This window comes from Neoarius graeffei, chromosome 17 (assembly GCF_027579695.1).
Source record: "Neoarius graeffei isolate fNeoGra1 chromosome 17, fNeoGra1.pri, whole genome shotgun sequence".
Classification (NCBI taxonomy): domain Eukaryota; kingdom Metazoa; phylum Chordata; class Actinopteri; order Siluriformes; family Ariidae; genus Neoarius; species Neoarius graeffei.
In genome coordinates this window covers 27,261,477-27,282,179 of record NC_083585.1, presented here as the reverse complement: position 1 = coordinate 27,282,179, position 20,703 = coordinate 27,261,477, and the positions used below count along the sequence as shown (strand labels likewise).

The following is a 20,703-nucleotide window of genomic DNA, read 5'->3' as shown; positions in this document are numbered from 1 at the left end:
GAGCCAGGACACCAGAAACAAAATTGTAGACCTGCACCAGGCTGGGAAGACTGAATCTGCAATAGGTAAGCAGCTTGGTGTGAAGAAATCAACTGTGGGAGCAATTATTAGAAAATGGAAGACATACAAGACCACTGATAATCTCCCTCAATCTGGGGCTCCACGCAAGATCTCACCCCGTGGGGTCAAAATGATCACAAGAACGGTGAATGACCTGCAGAGAGCTGGGACCAAAGTAACAAAGGCTACCATCAGTAACACACTACGCCGCCAGGGACTCAAATCCTGCAGTGCCAGACATGTCCCCCTGCTTAAGCCAGTACATGTCCAGGCCCGTCTGAAGTTTGCTAGAGAGCATTTGGATGATCCAGAAAAGGATTGGGAGAATGTCATATGGTCAGATGAAACCAAAATAGAACTTTTTGGTAAAAACTCAACTTGTCGTATTTGGAGGAGAAAGAATGCTGAGTTGCATCCAAAGAACACAATACTGGTACCTACTGTGAAGCATGGGGGTGGAAACATCATGCTTTGGGGCTGTTTTTCTGCAAAGGGACCAGGACGACTGATCCGTGTAAAGGAAAGAATGAATGGGACCATGTATCGTGAGATTTTGAGTGGAAACCTCCTTCCATCAGCAAGGGCATTGAAGATGAAACGTGGCTGGGTCTTTCAGCATGACAATGATCCCAAACACACCGCCCGGGCAACGAAGGAGTGGCTTCGTAAGAAGCATTTCAAGGTCCTGGAGTGGCCTAGCCAGTCTCCAGATCTCAACCCCATAGAAAATCTTTGGAGGGAGTTGAAAGTCCATGTTGCCCAGTGACAGCCCCAAAACATCACTGCTCTAGAGGAGATCTGCATGGAGGAATGGGCCAAAATACCAGCAACAGTGTGTGAAAACCTTGTGAAGACTTACAGAAAACGTTTGACCTCTGTCATTGCCAACAAAGGGTATATAACAAAGTACTGAGATGAACTTTTGTTATTGACCAAATACTTATTTTCCACCATAATTTGCAAATAAATTCTTTAAAAATCAGACAATGTGATTTTCTGGATTTTTTTTCTCATTTTGTCTCTCATAGTTGAGGTATACCTATGATGAAAATTACAGGCCTCTCTCATCTTTTTAAGTGGGAGAACTTGCACAATTGATGACTGACTAAATACTTTTTTGCCCCACTATACAACGTACAACATACCCAGAGCAGCCAAGAGAGCAATTGGGGGCGGGTTAGGCGCCTTGCCCAAGAGCACTTCAGCCATTCCTGCTGGTCCAGGGAATCAAACCAGTGACCTTTTGGTCCCAAAGGTTTTCTAACCATTAGGCCACAGCTTCCCCACATTGATGGTGTACATACTATTGTAACTAAGGTATCTATTGTAACCAAGTTGTCTAATATCTTTAACCTGAGTTTTTCCTGATTCTCAGCTTGACCTTAGAAGTCAGCCATTGCTTCAAAGTATCATGGCAGGATACTTCTTCATAAACAAAGCCATCCTGTTGTCCACATAACTGAAAAATGGATCTTTTCAGTGTGAGGGGTAATGGAAATGAAGTTTAAAAGCAGGACACTTTATGGCTATACATTGCCATGCCTCAGTGATTGCAGTCTCTCATTTGTTCAGAGGAACTGCAAATCTTACACTGACCTCAGATGACTCATGAATGATCAGTCACCTGACTCAACTGAATGCCATTATAGAAAATGATGCGTGTTTAGAAATGTGTGACTCTCGGAAATGGCTATTCATATTTTATTGAATGGGAGGTTCTTGTGTTTTGTGGGAAGTGCCATCACATCCTGCAATGGTCACACTTCCCCACATGACAAAAAATAAAACACCTTTGCGTGCGACTCACCAACTCTTTGAAGAGCGTTTTAAGATTCTTGCCCTCTTCTCGGAGACGGCCGGCCATCCTTTTCCTCATCTTGAGTGACGTACAGATAATTCGACCTCTCATAATGGCACGAATGTATTCAGTCATCACCCGCCGATGGACTTCTCCCACCAGGACCTGCAATGACAATGTGAATGAAACTGAATTCAATTAATGGTTTAAAGGAACAAATTAAACAATCACTAATCACTTCTCACCAAAATGATCATAGAAATGATAAGGCAAGGTGGAGACATGGCATGAAAAATATGTTGTTTAATAAGAGAGTGTAAATTGGTTCTTTATTTTCTACAATAAAATACTGTCTTTAAAGCAGCATAGTACTTTAAATGGGTTTTACAGCTGAATACAGTGATGCGTGTGGTGTTCTGGTAAAATATTTAGATTGTCAAAGGACCTTCCTGTATAGTTACTGTAACATTGCTGTAACTGTATACAGTATCGTTCACTTTACTAGGCAATACATTTATTATTATTATTATTATTATTATTATTGACTTGTCAGCAGACGTGGACAGTAATGAAGTACATTTACTTGAATACTGTACTTAAGTATGCTTTTTGAGTACCTGTACTTTACTTGAGTATTACTTTTTTTTGGAAACTTATGACTTTAACTTCACTACATTTGAAAGACAAATATCGCACTTTTTACTCCAATACATTTCTGTCAAGGTCCTCGTTACTCGTTACTATGAAGCAGCTTTGAAAGTGGATGTTTTTTTCTTTTCTTTTCTAAAACGTGATTGATTTTTTCACAGGTGACACTGAGATCCTATCGGTAATCACTAGGGTCACGTCACATCCATAGACTGTATAAAATCAAGTTCACTGATTTTTCAGCAGCATTATTTAACACGATCAGTTGATGGCAGAATGGAAGGAGGCGGTTCTTCTGGGGAATGCACACACTCATGGCTTTACCTAGAACCCATGTTTCAGTTTTCTGAAAAGATTAATGATTTGTTTAGTTTTAAATGTTTGCTTTGTTTGCTGAAAACGAACCACATCACAGCCTACAAAAACTTGCTGTCCAACCTGCGGAAGCATATTGAGGTACATAAACGTTTTATTCCGAGAGAAAGCTTGCAACGAAGTTGTCTGTGCTTTTAGAGCTAGCGATAATGTTGCAATAGCTATGCAGTCTGGTTAGTCAAATGACTTTCTATGGATTTGCCCGCCAAGTTGCCGTAGCCTTGTTCACGGCTAACGTTTACACATAGCTAGTTAACATGAACACTGTTAGTTAGCATGTAAAAACTGAGTTACGCTAACATGAATAACGTTAACTTATCTGAAGTCCTTTCAGAAATGTGTTTTAGCATAATCTTGCCAAATAAACAGAATGTAGAAATATTTATTTTCTAGTAGCATTAGCTACCCAATATGATTTCGAGTTTGAAAAGAGTTTGCTAGCATGTCAGGTGGAGCTTCACTGAGTAGCTACCTTAATGTTAAACCACCATGATGGCACAGCATGTGTTCATTGTGTGAATTCACAAAATAATCCGGGCGGCACGGTGGTGTAGTGGTTAGTGCTGTCGCCTCACAGCAAGAAGGTCCGGGCTCGAGCCCCATGGCCGGCGAGGGCCTTTCTGTGTGGAGTTTGCATGTTCTCCCCGTGTCTGCGTGGGTTTCCTCCGGGTGCTCCGGTTTCCCCCACAGTCCAAAGACATGCAGGTTAGGTTAACTGGTGACTCTAAATTGAGCGTAGGTGTGAATGTGAGTGTGAATGGTTGTCTGTGTCTATGTGTCAGCCCTGTGATGACCTGGCGACTTGTCCAGGGTGTACCCCGCCTTTCGCCCGTAGTCAGCTGGGATAGGCTCCAGCTTGCCTGCGACCCTGTAGAACAGGATAAAGCGGCTAGAGGTAATGAGATGAGATAAAATAATCCAGTCGGTTGCTTCAGAGGCGTTAGGTTTTGTAAGCATTGTGGCAATAATACAACGTGTTGACAGAAAATGTACTTTTAATACTTAAGTATTTTTAAAAGCAAATACTTCAGTACTTTAACTTAAGTAAAAATTTGACTGGACAACTTTCACTTGTATCGGAGTAACATTTGACCACCGGGATCTGTACTTTGACTTAAGTGATGAAGTTGGGTACTTTGTCCACCTCTGCTTGTCAGTCTGAATAAAACTTTTGATAAAACATTTAAATAACCAAACCAGTCAGGATAAGTACAAGGAGTGTAAACCAGGGGAAACTCTGTCTTGCTTAGCTAGCTAACCTTTGTTAGCTAGCTTGCAAATAGCCTACTAGTTTAAAGTAGTTCTAGAATTTTAGAACCCACTATTGATGAAAATGTAGTATAAGGGTATATATTCAATGTATGCAAATTAAAAATAAAAAATTTCCCCATCAAAGGGGTGTATTTGAGCGACAAAACCGAGCTTCTGGGAAGCATTTCCTGGAAATCCCAGTCGGGAGTCACGTGACCGATGACGTAGTAAATTGACCAGGATGGCAGCATCCAGTATAAACACAAGCGAAATGAGTGAATCAGACAGCGATTATTCAGACGAAATTGCGTCTGAAGACGAAAGTGAATCGTGTTCCAGTCGAGGTGAGTCGATGCACAACATTTTTTCTACTAAATCAGAGGTCTGGGCCGAAATGTGCGTCGTGATCGGCAGTATATTTGGGGCGAACCGATGGCGTTCAAGCGGCCTTTCCAACAACACGGAAATGACTGCAGCTGTCAAAGTCTGCTTTGTGTGCGTTCGGAGCTTGGGGAGAAGAAAAATGCGGGCCTGAATGGGGACAGTCACGGCTGTATCGTAGAAGTGCAAAGCAGGAACTCGTCCAGGGATCATGTAGTTCTTGTTTAGTTAAAGAACCCTTTAATTGTCCTAAAGGTTCGGGAAGCTCGTTCAAAGCGCGCCTCAAGATTCTCCCATGGACTATAAAAACCACTTTTCCCTTTACACTCACCAGCATAAATATGTGCACTAGCCTTCAACTAGCACCAGTCTGCCCTCGTCCGCTTTACTTGCCGGTTCCACTCAGCGAGATCGTATCCATTATTCTTATCAGGATCAGGGAACTGATGCAGAGATACTCCGTCTTTGTTGGTTTTAGAACAGCCGTACGCGACACACTTTTTTACCATCGTATACAGTGGAAATAATCCGTAGATCCGCGAATTGTCACTCACAGTCACAGTATGTACAGGAAGTGAGCTGTCTAGCTTGTCAATTTACTACGTCATCGGTCACGTGATCGCGGCGCGATGTTTTGCTAGTGGGCTATCGCAGAAAATCCTCTATAAAATCATTACGGATAAACATTTTTTAGTGATTTTTTTTTTGTAATATACTACAAATATTAGTATTCATTGTTACCTGCAAAGGCGATTTTCAAATTCTAAAACTACTTTAAACAGGTATTCCATACAGCTGGTGGTAAATATTTAAATGTAAATCCATCTAAACCTGTTTTCTCTGACTGATAATGATCTAGACTGATGTTACAGTCTGCACCCAGAGCGTGATCAAGCATAACAGCTATGAGATGAGGTAAAATTAGATTAGCTTCCTACGTAATAGCTAGCACCTGCAAACACGAAACATTCTAATACTGAACTAGCAAATTAGTTTATTTAGCTAGATACTCAGAAAAGCTACTGAAATGAAATACTCGAGTTAAGATTTTTTTTTTACTCTTTCAAATGTATTCAAGATTTATATTTGGTAATAAAAGAGTTAAAACAGCAGTACAAGTGTAAAATTGTTATTTCTTTATCAATGCATTGTCTTGTAAAAAGAGTTTTCCACAATGTACCATTACTGTACACAAACATGCTGAATATTAATTACAGTATCTACTTGGAAACTTTGCTGTCAGTAAGACACTGTAAATTTATCAAATTTGTCTTTTTTCTTTTCTTTTCTTCTTTCTTTCTTTCTTTCTTTCTTTCTTTCTTTCTTTCTTTCTTTCTTTTTGTTTACAGTGTTGGACATTTTGTTTGTAGCATTTCATATAAGATTTTAAGATAGCGGCGACACGGCGCGAGGACCTGGTATGGTAGGCCTTCCATCCTTTTAAACTTCTTGAAGTGCTCCCTGATGAGAGATACGATCTGCTCGAATGCCTCCGTGTTGCTCAGCCATTTCCGCTTCACCAGTTTATCAAAGAAAGGCTACAAAACAGAAGTTGTGGATCAGCAGTGATGAAACAACAACCACAACAAAAAAGAACTTTTCACTTTCGCTCACTTTCTTGATGGGCAAGTTTTTGTATGTGGAATTCCAGTGAGCAGAAAAGACTTCCTGACAAAACAACAACCCCAAGAAAATTTCCATTCTTAGGCAGTCAGGATGCATGATGAGACACTGTAGCCCATGAGGCCTGGCAGTGCCCAGCTCTACTGCGGTCTCTGAATATACTATGTGGCATTCGGCCAGAAACATCTTGTTTGTCTGTGTTTGTCAAAACAAGTTATTTTTATGTTTTATCCCTGACCTGTTTGTGAGCCAACATCCCTGAGAACAAACCACAAAGGAAGCGCTGATAAGATATTCTTTATATTCTTGGAACGAGTTGTGCAACTAACATGGAATCAGTTTATAATGTATGCGTGTATGGGTGTGTATGTACTTTTAGTGGAAACAAAATTGTTCCTCCATGAAGCAATTAACTGTACTACTAAAGAAGTTGTAGTATTTACTTTAAATACTCAATCTATCTATCTATCTATCTATCTATCTATCTATCTATCTATCTATCTATCTATCTATCTATCTATCTATCTATCTATCTATCTATCTATCTATCTATCTATCTATCTATCTATCATGTAAGATTCTTGAACTTGCATTTCAGTAATTAAAGTGCCCGTAAATCAGCAGATTTTGTAAGTGTGTCTGTCTAAGGAACATGGCTCTTTGAAGCGTGCATGTGTGTATGGATGTGCGTATGACATACTCACCCTGATGTGCTCAAATATCCTGTCATTCAGCACTCTCACACTCAAGTTCACAATCTTGTCCAAGGCGGTGTTAGCTCTACGGCCAGAGTCTTCGCTGACAGCAGGATCACTGTGTACACATCGCTCTACAAAGCTCCTGTTTGCAGTGCACGTATACACATTTTCCAATAAATAGATCTGCATATTAAAGAAGAATTGCCTAGAGTTAAAAAAAAATGTGTGTGTAGATGTACCTGAAAGGCGGACAGCAGTTGGCTAAAGCGATCGTCTTGGCAACATAACCATCTTCATTTTCCCCAGATGCACTAACAAAGACTTCATGGAACATTTCCACCTTCCTTTGAAAGCTGCAACAACAAACGGCACAAATAGGTTCAGCTATGATGATGATGATGATGATGGCTACAATGGCGCTATAGTTCAGGGTTAAAACATAGCAAAGTACATGCTTTTTGAATTGAATCCAATTTATGGACATTAACAGAAATCCAAGATGTTAAAAGGAAACATGCATCTATCTGCAGCAAGACAACAATCAAAAACATAAAGTCAAATGAACAGAAATATATTTTGAATTAAAGTTTTGTTATGACCCTCAGTTTCCAGGTCTTATTAAAGAAATCAGTGAATGACACTGGACAGAGTTATAACAGAAGAAGAATTTTCTCACCTGTACAGAAAATCTGCAAGGCCATTAAGACTGCACTGTGCTACTCGTGAAGCCAGACCTCGGTTAATTGCTGCAGATCGTTCAAGGTCTCCCTGCAGTCTCTGTCAATCAATACATACTGGAATAAAATAATTCTGTTCCACAGTAATAGGGATATGTGTATTATACAGTATGTTATATGCTAAAGTGATGTTCCAGTTGAGCAGAATATGTAAATTCTTCCTGTCAGCATTTCACACAGACTCAAGGTGATGAAGCGATTCCCACAAATGAAGTTGGGAAGACATTAATTTGTTTTTTTTTTTAATCAATTCGCCAATAGACCAACAATTAAAAATCAGTTCATTCAGTATCCGATTTAAAAAGCATGGTACATTCAAAGAATTCACCAATGTGTGTAAATTGACATGCAGTTATTTACTATATAAATGTACAGACGTGACAAATGAAAGGAAAAAACCCACATAAAGTATGTTGGTAAGAATTTAGCAATCCACAAGTTATCAGAACAGCTTCAGTTTGCTTTGATGTACAGAAAATTGTACAAGTCTGACAAGCTTATAGACTCGATCTCAAGTGATGAACACCATTCTTCAACAAGATATTCCCTGTTTGGTGTTTCGATGATGATAGTGAACAGTGCTTTCTAACATCTAATTTTGTCACTGATCTGTACATGCTATATAAAAATTTGCAGAGCTGATACAAATATACAAGATGGGTACTTCGCAGAGCAATAACTGAAATACTCTATGGCCACTAGAGTCAAGCAAAGAGCCTCCTAAAACTATATAATGGAAACTGGAACACAGTGGGAAGTTTTCATTTATTTTGGCCAAGAATATATATTTTGTACATTGCATTTAAGGTACTAACCTGAATAACTGCATTAGCGAGTGGGATCTGGTACTCCTCAATGTGCAGCGTTTCTGTCCATCTCTTTTCTTCCTCGTCTAACACCTGAGACAGCTCATTGGTTACTTTCCCCTGGAATACAATAAATAGCAAGTTAAATACGTTTATATTATTTTTAAAGTGATAAAGTGAGTAAATAATTTTGCCATTAACACAGATTATCTTGAATACACTCTGTGTGTGTGTGGTATGTGGTGGTGCGGTGGGGCTACATATTGAGGACCAGAATATGTTTTGTGGTGGGTTTTTTGTTTGTTTGTTTGTTTGTTTGTTTTACCAACAGATTTAGGACATTTTGGGGAATTGAGGACATTTTGGCTGGTCCTCACTTCTTCAAAGGGCTGTTTGAGGGTTAACACTTGGTTTTAAGGTTCAGGTTAGAGTTAGGTTAGGGTAAGGGTTGGGGTTAGGGTTGGGATTAAGGTTAGGGTAAGGGTTGGGATTAGGCATTTAGTTGTGATGGCTAAGGTTAAAGTAAGGGGCTATGGAATGTATTATGTCAATGATACAAGATAGAAGTACAAGAATGTGTGTGTGTGTGTGTTTATATACTACTGGGGACCACATGTCCCCACAAGGATATTAAATCTGACAATTTCAACCTTGTGGGGACATTTGGATCGTCCCCATAGGGAAATTGCTGGGGTTTTTTTTAAATATTATTATTATTATTTTTAACAAAAAGTTTCCTTTCATTACTGAGGTTAAGGTTAGGGTTAAGTTGAGGTGCAGGAACAACATTAATTAACTACAATAATAACTGTGTGAATGGAAGGTCCTAATAGGGATAGCGAAACAAACGTGTGTGTGTGTGTGTGATAGTATCTTTGAGGTAAACAATGACCTATAAATAACCTCTCAAGTACACTCAATTATGCTCCTTCTTTCTAGGACATGCCTGTGGAATATTTTGTCTGTAGTCAGTTCAACAGACACAGACTTCATTACATAGACTGTATCACACCTGCATTGACTCTCATTCAAGTAGCCTAATTAAGGGGAAAAGCCTTGTTATAACAGAGACCTATTGTGTGTTGCTCGTTGTGAACAGGAAAACTTTGACTTGACCCTGAAATGTCACAATCTAATTGGTCATGCAGGTCAAAACGACCAGTCAACCTCTAGACTGAACAGGACATGCCGTAGATGCACCCTTTTCCGTCCACTGGGATGAGGACTTTGCCCCTGGGGATCTGGAAAAAGGGAAACACATGGGATTTGGGGATTTTCTCTCTTACCCTGACATAGTTGAGGCAGTCCAGCTCAAGCTTGTCCACCATGTCTGCTGGCAGCAATGGGCTGAGCTGAGAGCGGTTGATGGGTGATGTTATGCTCACTGTTCCAATAACGTCCCTACAGCAACAACCGGAAGAGTTACTCAGAGATTTTGGACAGCACTTGTGAGGACACATTAAAATTTGACGGGATAGGCGTGGACGCATGTTTCCAGACTCTTATCAACAACAGCTTATCAATAATGCTATTTACTAAAATTCCTGCTGTAGGATGGGCCTCACATCAAGTGGCCCAGGAAATATAATTCAACCTGCATGACACCTTGACAAATGATAAAAACAGTTGAACAAAAATAGTAATCTACTGGAGCTAACCAAAACTTTTATTTACCTGTCATATATGTTGTAGAGCCAGTCTAGAAGGGAGTATATGTCAGTAATTTGCAGTTCTCCATTAGTGATGGTCTGCAACCGACTTGTGATGGCTTGATGGTAGCTATGTACATACACTTGGAAGGCATCATACTCCTCAGGGTACACAGACACAACATTCCGGCGGGCCGCTCCCAGATCCTCCACCATGCGAATTCGCAATTTATCCAGGTACGCTGCCAGCTCACCTGCCAGGACCACTTCAGACTTAGGCAAATTCTCATTAGCAGCCTCGACCACAGCCTCCTTCCATCGCTTTTTCAGCTCCCTGGGCCGTGGTCCACCTGGAACAGCACCCTCACTTTTGGTCCAGTCCTGATCAGCCTGTTCTTCCTGTTGGAGGACCTGCACCACCAGGCCTAGGTTAGGCCCGGCAGTAGGAGACTGCAGGGATTCCCGGACCACGTCCCACAGCTCCTTTTGCAAGGCCTCATACAGTAGCTCCACATCCTTAGCCTTACGCCGGCTGCTGTCTTTGCTGCTGGGGCTGATGAGATCTTCCGCACCCCCTGGCAGTGTAGTGGACACCTCCATACACTCCTGTTCTAGCTCTAGTATGTGCGTGTCTGCCAGGAACAAATCTCGCTTGGTCACCAGCTGCAGGATCTCCAACACTGTCAGAAAATCAAGGGACAGAAAACAGGAGATAGACAGAGTGAGGTTTTATTCTTTATAATACATAACAAGATCCTGTGGGAAAGTCATTCAGTAGTAGTTTCAGTCATGTACCGTAGTAAGAGCAGGGAATATACACACAGTGGGCAACTTCAGAGTGTATCTATACAGAGGATGTACCTGATCAAATATATAGATAATGTATATGTTTACATTACTCTGCTTTTATCATACATTTAACTGCAATAATCTTTACTTGATCAGACCATGGCAGAGCCATGACATGTCCATGTGCTTATCAGAAGCTCTTCTTTTGGTCTTTTTTGGCCTTTCACTGAAAATGATTTTTTTAGCTGCAACACACCCTACTAGACTAGTTCTTATGGACTTCTTCTCATAGTCAAAGCATTACCTTTGGTGCCAGATGATTTTGCCAGACGCAGAGCAAATATTTGACTGGATTTCTTTCTGTCCCTTAAGGAAATGACCTTGAAGATGTGGACATGTTTTTGGCTTTTCCACCACATTTTCTACCCTCATGCTGCCTTCGGATTTTATTATAACAGTTTGAGAATTACATCTTGAAAGTCCAGTTTGGCAGGCTACTGCTTGTTGATGATAGAAAGATTTGTCTGTCAATGTGATCTCACTAGTACCTCTGATGTGGTCGAATGAGAACCTTTTATATTTGTAATAAAATTATTGATGAAGTAGACCAGTTCTCAGTAAGACTGGTGCTCACGCCCATTACATCAGCCCTGATCCTCTCATTCGGGACTAGTGAATTTCCTTAATCTAGCTCAAGTAATATGTACTGACTGGTGATGACAAGATCAGACACAGTCATTAACTTTCACTTATGCATTTGACTTGGTTCAAATGGTGGATAAAATGAATCATTTATCCTTATTTTGGCCAGTAACGATGTACGTCCCTGATAAAACACACATGTTAATGAATGAAACCAGACATAAAGGTGGAGCAATTAAAATATGTTCCAGATAAGGCTCATCATTAACAGTGAATAATCAGAGCAAGTAGAGGTGGATGTACAAGATCAGGAGAAATCTATTGCAATATTATTGCAGTCATAGAAAGAGGTAAATGACCTTAAACAGACTACTAGGGTTTCTGCTATATGTGTATGAATGACCTGTGGTATGCCTAATATAATGTATCATGTATCGTATTTCCCCTTGCTCATGCTTTTCTGCTTATATAAACTCTGTTGGGGGAAGCCATGGCTTAACGGTCAGAGAAGCAGCTTTGGGACCAAAGGTCTCCGGTTTGATTCCCTGGACCAGCAGTAATGGCTGAAGTGCCCTTGAGCAAGGCACCTGACCCCTAACTGTTCCCCAGGCTACTCTGGGTATGTTGTACGTCACTCTGGATAAGCGCATCTGTTAAAAGCCATTAATGTAAGGTAATGTTGAGACATACAGGCCTGTCTAGTTGATTATTTAGCGCTGGCTTGCTCCTTGGGGAATTTTTAACCAGCATAATTTCACCCCTTGCTTCCAAGTTAGTTTCTTAGAATCCAGGGATCTTTGCATGGAAAGATAGGATTTGGATGATGGGTCCTTACTCAAAGAAGTCTATCAAATACATGTAAGCATTTCTAAATAAATTTGAGTCACTGATCAACTAGGAAAAGTTAGTACCATACTGTTATTCAGAATTCTTACTCAGGTAAATGGGAGTCCTCATACAGCTGAGTTGCTCAATTCATTTCTAAAAAAAAAGTTTTCATTTAGAGTAGAGGATGCTGGGGAGCTCAGTCGGCGCCCAGCTTATCCGTCCCTGTCCCATTTGAGGAAACAGTGTCAAACCATTCCATCACACGCTGAAACCCCTCTAGCACCACTACTGCAAATCATGACGGCTAGAGCTGATTCGCCAACCTATCGGAAGGAGGTCTAAATATATAAGACAATGCTGACAGTCCTACTGCTATCACACAGGAGGAGGAGGAGGGCAGGGAAAATGCGTGTGCTCCCTGTTCTTGTGCAAGAAAGTAGGAGCCACTTCCTCTGCTAAAGCCATCCGGGCTAAAGTCCTCCACCCAAGGACAAAAACGTCACTGAAGGGGTGGGGTACCTTAATCAATGGGCACCACTTTAAATATAAGCTTTATAGAAATACCAATCACCTCTAAGCACAGACCTGTAAAGTATGTCCTTGAAATGACATTGAGGCTCAATTGCCAGATGTTGAGAGAGTTCTCGGTTTATCCTGGAGTCGTTAAAATGTTAAAGACTGCCAAAGTGGAGAGTGAGGCTGAGTTCTGTATTTCAGAAGAACACTAGGTCTTTGTTTGCAAAGGCACTTGCTCTCTGACCCTGCTGCAAAGAGCATATATGTATTTTTATGCACTGATATATGACCCTTTTTTAACTAAAACAACAGTTATGGAAAAGTTACTGCATATTCTTCGAAGGCAACAGGGAATTGTGGGAAAACTGTGTTTTTGACATTGGTATTACATTTGTCGAGTATGACCAAGGTAATGAGTAAGCAGGCTATCCGGTAACATAGCTCAGCCACCTGCGTAATCCACATCACTTGCACACCTACTCTGTGTCCAAAGATATAGGGCATCACCCTATTAATCCCATAAACTACAAATTATTCAACTTCGCTGCATATTCACTAACAATTCAGCTGGCATGGCTCAATGAGGCTTTTGGAGGGGGGGATATCTGAAACTCCCTCTATTTTTTCAACTCCCTCTCCCCATCTCCATCACAGGGGTATGCAGGGTAGATAAATATTTTTCTTAAAAAGTGAGCAAGAGAGTGTTTTCACATCGCTCCCCCATTCTCTAAACCCCCACTGGCACAGCTGGATCAGACCTGCTTGGCTGGAGCGTCTAGTGTCCCTGGGCGAGACTGAGCCTGTCAGAATATCACTGGAGCTGAAGCATTGTGTAGAATCAGCCATTTGGACATGGACTGGCTGTTGGATTAAGTGCACATTAGCCACTCCTGTCACTGGAGAGCTTTTGGCTGGGTGCAGACTTGAACCCAGATCAGGACACACTGGTCTTTCTCCAAATTTCAATTACTGTGGACATGTACAGTGTCCAGTGAGTTGACATCTGCCCCACCTTACACTACCCTTGTGATATTCACCAATAATTAAATTTCTGATAAATGGAAGTGAACTAAATGTGTATGAAAGCTTAGCTTAGTAATGTGATTTTAGTCCTCTTAAGCATGAGGTAGGTGACTGCCAGTGGGGTGTAACCAGTCACGCTATCATACATTTATGAATATATTGGTTACCAAAGTTGTGCTTTGACACTGTTCCCATGGCGGCTGCTAAAGTATGGCTCAAAGCTGCAGTTATATAGTTTTATGGTTGATGGTCATTGGCTGTAATTGGATGAAGTCTGGAAATCATTTACTATTCTCTGGTGTAGCACCTCAATAAATGGTCGACTTATCAAACGTATTTAACCAGAGCCCATCCCAGTGAGCAAGGACAGCTGGTACTTTAATAAAGACCTTGCCTTGCCTTACACAATAAAACATAACACTGGTGACATGTTTCAAACAGAAGAGAAAAAAAAACATACAAATTATCTCCATATAGCTGTCAGCTTATAGAACACTTGGAGCTCCTCTGTCTGTGTGTGTGTGTGTGTGTGTGTGTTTGTGTGTGTGTGTGTGTGTGTGTGTGTGTGTGTGTGTGTGTGTGTGTGTGTGTGTACTAATTATTGGTGAGAGGGTAATTAACTTTTCTGTTCTCCTTCATATTACACAGTTCATCCATCGAGCCTATTCTTGAAGTCAAGTTAATTGAAAAATCCTAATTATTACATAAAAAACCCCTCAACATTTTGAAAATTTGAAATAATTTATCAACCTTTATTAACCCTCAAACACCCGGGAGATGTCAGCAGGTCCAAATGCAATCACTCTTGTGGCTACATGCCTTTTCCTATTCGTTCGACATATTTACTGAGCATATATATATATATATATATATATATATATATATATATATATATATATATATATATATACACACACATCAAAAGTTTGTGTATTTGTATTTTGGGAATGATAAGTGGTAAATAAATGATAATTAACCTGTTGTAATTATTATTTACTAGTAATTTCTTTGCCAAATAAATCAGCTAAATTCCAGTGTAGGCCTACCTGTATACTTGGTGAATAAAGTGAGTAATTTGATTTCAACATCATTCTTGGTGTTACACCACATTTTCCCATCATTCGGTAATAATCAAACCCATCATTTTGGATGCAACTAAACTTTCCCAGTGTTTCGCAGCTTCTTAGGAATTATTTAAAACACATGAAGAAAGAAACTGTTGAAAAAAAAAAGTCTTATAATTGTTTTGGTTTATGATAACAGATAGCATTGATTCTTGCAAATGGTAGTACATCTGTTAGTAATGTTCAGCACAATGTGAAGTAATGTGCAAACATACTTAATTAGTAAAATATGTCAAAGCTGCATTTTTTTTTTGTTATAAAAATGCCAGTAATGCTATGAGAATCGCTCTCCACAAACCCACCAAGGAATGTTCTGCCACTTGAAAACAGCTGCCACTTAAAATAACGTTTTCCTTTAACATAAGACTTACATCTGTGAAGCAGGAAATGTAGGGATGTACTCTGTAGTCTCTCAAGTTGCTTTTAAAGTCGCAAATGACCATTAAAATCAGTGGTATATTGAAAAAGTTTAATTTAATTTTCCAATAAATCCCAATGGAGCTTAAAGAGTCCTGTGGTCTGTTTTGCACAGTGCGGTAAAGTACAGAACTCCTAAGAGTGTGGAAACCAGCATGATCATTTGAAGGTCATTTGAAGGTTTTCCCTTGAACATAATGTGGTTAAACATACAAATAAAAGGGCATTTTGTGCTGTGTCAGCTGGGGAATGGAAAGCAGCAGCTTCAGCTTGTCCCCCTCCCTACACCAACTGAAAGAAAGCTGAGACTTAAGAGATGAATACCCAGTTCCCTTTTACAGAAATTCCTCTTTCCTTTGCTGCGTTCATATTGTATTTACATCGAAATGGTGATCTTTCAAAACTTTTAGTTTTGACAAGCCTGTATTCTGCTTTAGTGAAATGGTAAGGTGATATGGCCATATTTTGGTTCAGTGGCAGTATGAGTGAGTAGGCTTTTGAGGAGATCTGCACAGTAAATGCTTTGATTAAAAGTTGGAATGCATGGCACCGCTATCTGCTCTCAGTCATCCACTATTTAAATGCCCCCTCCAGCAAAAAATATCGGTGCATATATGTCTGAGAGATATTTATAACTGTCACCCCAAATGTAAAATCCTTATTAAAAGTTGATCATGTTAATTACATTAGTGGTTACATCCAAGTTCTATGTCAATGTGAATAATGTTCACTATACAATTTACAGTTAATTAATAAAACAAAGCATTCAGTTCTTGGTCCGTGACCATTCTGCACCTTGCCCAAACAGGCCCCCTGAAAGCCTGTTATCTGATCTGATTGTAGTGAACTGCACAAATACCTGCCGACAATGGACTACAAACATGCGGGTCCAGCTAAGCAATTAAGCATTTTACTTGTTCCTGCCTTCCCTCTTCAAGTGTACTTTGTAAATCAAATGAATGTGTGCACAAATGTGTATTTAGATTGCGTTTTGGCCATCAAACTCATGGTCATACAATCTGACACAGTATTTATGTTTGAAATAGTCTCATCTCATCTCATCTCATCTCATCTCATCTCATTATCTTTAGCCGCTTTATCCTTCTACAGGGTCGCAGGCAAGCTGGAGCCTATCCCAGCTGACTACGGGCGAAAGGCGGGGTACACCCTGGACAAGTCGCCAGGTCATCACAGGGCTGACACATAGACACAGACAACCATTCACACTCACATTCACACCTACGGTCAATTTAGAGTCACCAGTTAACCTAACCTGCATGTCTTTGGACTGTGGGGGAAACCGGAGCACCCGGAGGAAACCCACGCGGACACGGGGAGAACATGCAAACTCCACACAGAAAGGCCCTCGCCGGCCCCGGGGCTCGAACCCAGGACCTTCTTGCTGTGAGGCGACAGCGCTAACCACTACACCACCGTGCCGCCCTGTTTGAAATAGTATTTAGTAATAATAATTAGTCATTTATTTCTTTTATTTTATTTTCAGTCTTTAGAAACTGCTTTATCCTTGTCAGAGTCACAGTGGATCCGAAGCCTATCCCAGGACTACTAGACATGAGGCAGGAATACACCCTAGGTGAAACACCGTACTTAAAAAACGGATACCTAACTGATTCGCATAATTGTCTTGGAAGCAGAATGTCCGCTTACCTGAGAGTGGCTCTCTGGGTTTGACTACTGGCACTTCTTCTACTAGCTCTTCTTCAGGGCCAGGGGATGCTGAACGGTCAACCAGCGACTCCCTCTTCTTGCCCCTACCCACAATCTTCAAGAGGGACAGTCTGCGACTGGTTGAATCGGCATCACTCTCTGAGCACAGGTCTCCATTGGGCAAGCTCTCTTTACGAAGGTTCTCTCTACATCTTCCTGCCATCCTGTGGAGAAAAAGGAAAAAGATCAGGATGGTGGTTGGTTCACCATTTCATAACCTTGTGGAAAGCTCTCAACGCTGTCCTAACATGTCAAGGACCTAATCAAGCTTTATAAAACAGAATGAAGAGTTCTTGCAGATTACTGGTCAATCTATACCTTAGAAGACTTCCTTCTGAACTCCGTCGGCCCTTCTTCTTTTTCTCCCTGGGTGAGGGCATACCAATGGAGCCCTGTGGAGAAGGGGTGGCGCTGCCCTTACTCCTGCCTGACATGCGCAGGCCCTTGCCTAGCTTGCCCAGGGTCTTGAGTGGTGACACACCTTTGATGCGGTCAAGCGTCCCTTTAAAAGAACCACCCTTTCCTGACCCTCCACGCCTCACTTCATTGGCTTCGTTCTCATCCTCCTCATCCTCAAATGGGTTACGGTCCCGGGGAGCACCCCCATCCAGGAGCGAGCCACCATTGTGCCTGGGCCACTCCTCACCTAAGCCATTCTCCTCAAATGGGTTGTGATTGAGACTCATTTTGCGGAGAATCAGCTCACTGTGAGTGTTCTCCAACTCCAAATTCCCCTTAGCCCCCTTCAGCCGAGCTGGGAGGTTCTTAAGAACAGGCATGCTTCAGCCTGGAGGATAAACACTGAGGAACAATAGAAAACATTAAATCATTAGAAAGACACGTCTCTTACTCAACATAACTGAGCTACAGATATCACAGATCCATCTTGTTTCAATGAAACAATCTTTGTTTAGTTGTATAAGGCATTTTGAGCAAGTAACTATGACCTACAACCTCTTCCTTAACACTAAACATTGGGTAATAAAGTCTGTGAGATAAGATTGTTCTGTTTGCCACTATTTTATGGTGTGATAGATATTTTAGACACACCTGTCCTTGATCGTACTCTCTCTACATTATGGCTCTAATTTATTAACCAGTTCTGACTGCATTGGGATTAGTGATTAGCCAGTTAACCAAGCGTGTAGTCTAGGGGCTGCACTTACTTGAATATGTGTTGAAAATACAGTATGTGTTGAATGTGTTGTGAATTGACTAGGCATACTGTAAATATCTCACATGAGACTTAGTCTGTGGTACAACTTCTACAGATGTTCTGTTAGACTTCCATAATTCCACTTGGATAATTATGGCTGGTGACGTAGTTGAAGGGAACTGTGCTGAATCACTTCCTGCTAGTTAATTTGTATATTTGTGTATGAGCATATGGGAGAGGAGATGATCAACTTCATCATCTTAAGCTTAAAGTAATTGGCCAGTTTTAATGTATTACATGTAGTCATGAGTGTATAGTTGAAAATTGGACATACCGTACAAGCTTACAAGCTTGGATTAAATTAAATGCTAATAAACTGTTCAGAGTAAAAAGCCACAGTGTGAAATCATTAGCAAGTTATATGAATTCCTGAAGAAGGCCTATTGTTAGGAGTTTCCTAAATATAATAATAATAATAATAATAATAATAATAATAATAATAATATTTTTTCATACGACTTCCATGAACAATCTGAGAGCAGCGCTATGGGAAGGGTTAGAGATTATAAGGCACAGTCAGTGTGACCTTTAGTAACCGACTAATTGCTAACTCTTAGTTTGAGTTACTAATTGTTAACTGGAATCATTATCAGTAATTATCAAACAAGGAATGAAAGTCCACTGAAGACGAAGTTATGCAACAGTGAAAGTCATGGATAATTCTTGGTACAAAGCTTTTATACTGATTAGTAATTTTTAAAGTCCCTTGCTCAGTTAAGTTTCAGTACATCCAAGCAATTTGTAGCAGTTCAATGTGATTAGCATTAAGCAAATTCTTTTGCAAGAGTTAAGCGGGAAGTGGGTACAGCTGCTTTTCTGAAAATAGGGAAATGGAATGTTTGATTTATCTACAGCACCAAAAACCTAAATGGATCAAGGTGGAAAATGTAGTGACTCAAGAAAATTCAGTAATGATAACGGAATGTGACCAAAACATTTTACATGGCTTGAGTCCAAATGTTTACTGGTCTTATGGATTAAAGCTGTGAGCTGCCTGCTACACTTTTATAAATTATCCATACTTACATTTATCTCATACAATTGAGTAATTGAGGGTTAAAGGTAGACAGCCTTTCAGATTTTTCATGTGTAGATCATGAAAAGAATTTTCCCTGACACCCAATTATTTCTGTTTAGTGGACCGAAAGCTACTGAATTCGAATCACAGACTTCCAATTTTATTAGTTTTTAAAAAATAGAACAATTAATATAATTTATCTCCACGTGGCCCTAAATTCTCTGCTATTTTTTCCTGTTTCACCATGACCCAATTCAAGATACTATGTCATGCATCACGTGGTGGGCTTTCCTTGTTCGCGCAAGGCATTGTGGGATACAAATTTGAAACAGGAGAGAAAAATGGAGGACATGAGTGTGCAAATGAAACGTGAAAGACCAACTACAGTAACGGAAAGCGGAAGAAAAGACGTTATGTTATACAGTATACGAAGGAAAGGAAACGCAGGGCCAAACTAATAAATATCGGCGCTCAGCGAGCACCTCGGTGTGATCAGCTGTTCGTTTAGCGACAGAATGATGGAACTGTCAGTGCATGCTCAAAGGTAAACCTGTAGATGGCAGTAATGCAACACTGTGGATGCCAGCTGCTGTAAAACCCAAAAGAAGAAGAAGAAGGTAAACCTGTGCATGCGCACACGGACTTCCTCTGTCTGCTTGACTGCGCGATTTCATGCACATTATTTTCTCGAGAACCCCCTCAAATTAAATAACTTCCCAGCCACAGAATGGCCTGATATTTTGTGAGATATTACAGAAATAAACATAGATCACAATGATCAAATTTCAGAGGGAATTAAATTTCATGAAATCGAAAAGCCATCTAAGGGCCTTGCTCAAGAGCCCAACATTGGCAGCCAGGTAGTGTTAGGACTTGAACTCACAACCTTCCTATCAGTAGGCCATCATCTTACACATGTACCTGTTTACTTCATATACTTCACTTCCTACTTCTAATGAAATGAGTCAGGTCATCTTCAACAACCTGTCTGACTAATTATAAACTTGATAACAGAGCCCTTCTGGAATGCCGGGTTAGATTTTTGAGTGAGATATAAAGGCCACATGACCGTCTTCCCAGGCTAAGTCTATTTCCTGTATTGGACAGGTAGCAGATTACATCCTGCACGAAAACAAGAAGCCACTGATATTAGGAAAGGCTAAAAATAAGCCATTTCAATGAAAGCTATGTAATGAATAACAACGGTTACTTTGGATTGTAAAGTGTTGCTAATTGTTTTTGTTGTTTTTTTATCTACTGTAGTTTAATAACGAAGAATTATCTCTTCACTTTTCTACCACCTCACATTTTGGCTGCATTTTCTGACTTAATATCTAAACGTTATTTTGATTTATTGGTAGGTCTTGAGTTCCTGG

General features: G+C 40.4%; 1 protein-coding gene across 2 annotated transcripts in view; it reads right to left on the bottom strand.

The window, feature by feature from the left end:
- The window catches only part of exoc3l2b (exocyst complex component 3-like 2b), a 46,197-nt gene that overhangs the window by 8,623 nt on the left and 16,871 nt on the right, over window positions 1-20,703 (bottom strand). For both annotated transcript variants that reach the window (XM_060943921.1, XM_060943920.1), the window contains exons 2-11: window positions 17,412-17,894; window positions 17,034-17,257; window positions 10,052-10,706; window positions 9,664-9,778; window positions 8,387-8,497; window positions 7,511-7,611; window positions 7,074-7,187; window positions 6,841-6,976; window positions 5,929-6,051; window positions 1,868-2,023 (exon numbers count right to left, since the gene is read on the bottom strand). In XM_060943921.1, the coding sequence (XP_060799904.1) occupies window positions 1,868-2,023; window positions 5,929-6,051; window positions 6,841-6,976; window positions 7,074-7,187; window positions 7,511-7,611; window positions 8,387-8,497; window positions 9,664-9,778; window positions 10,052-10,706; window positions 17,034-17,257; window positions 17,412-17,872 (2,196 nt within the window). In that variant the 5' untranslated portion in view covers window positions 17,873-17,894. The remainder of the gene's footprint in view (window positions 1-1,867; window positions 2,024-5,928; window positions 6,052-6,840; window positions 6,977-7,073; window positions 7,188-7,510; window positions 7,612-8,386; window positions 8,498-9,663; window positions 9,779-10,051; window positions 10,707-17,033; window positions 17,258-17,411; window positions 17,895-20,703) is intronic.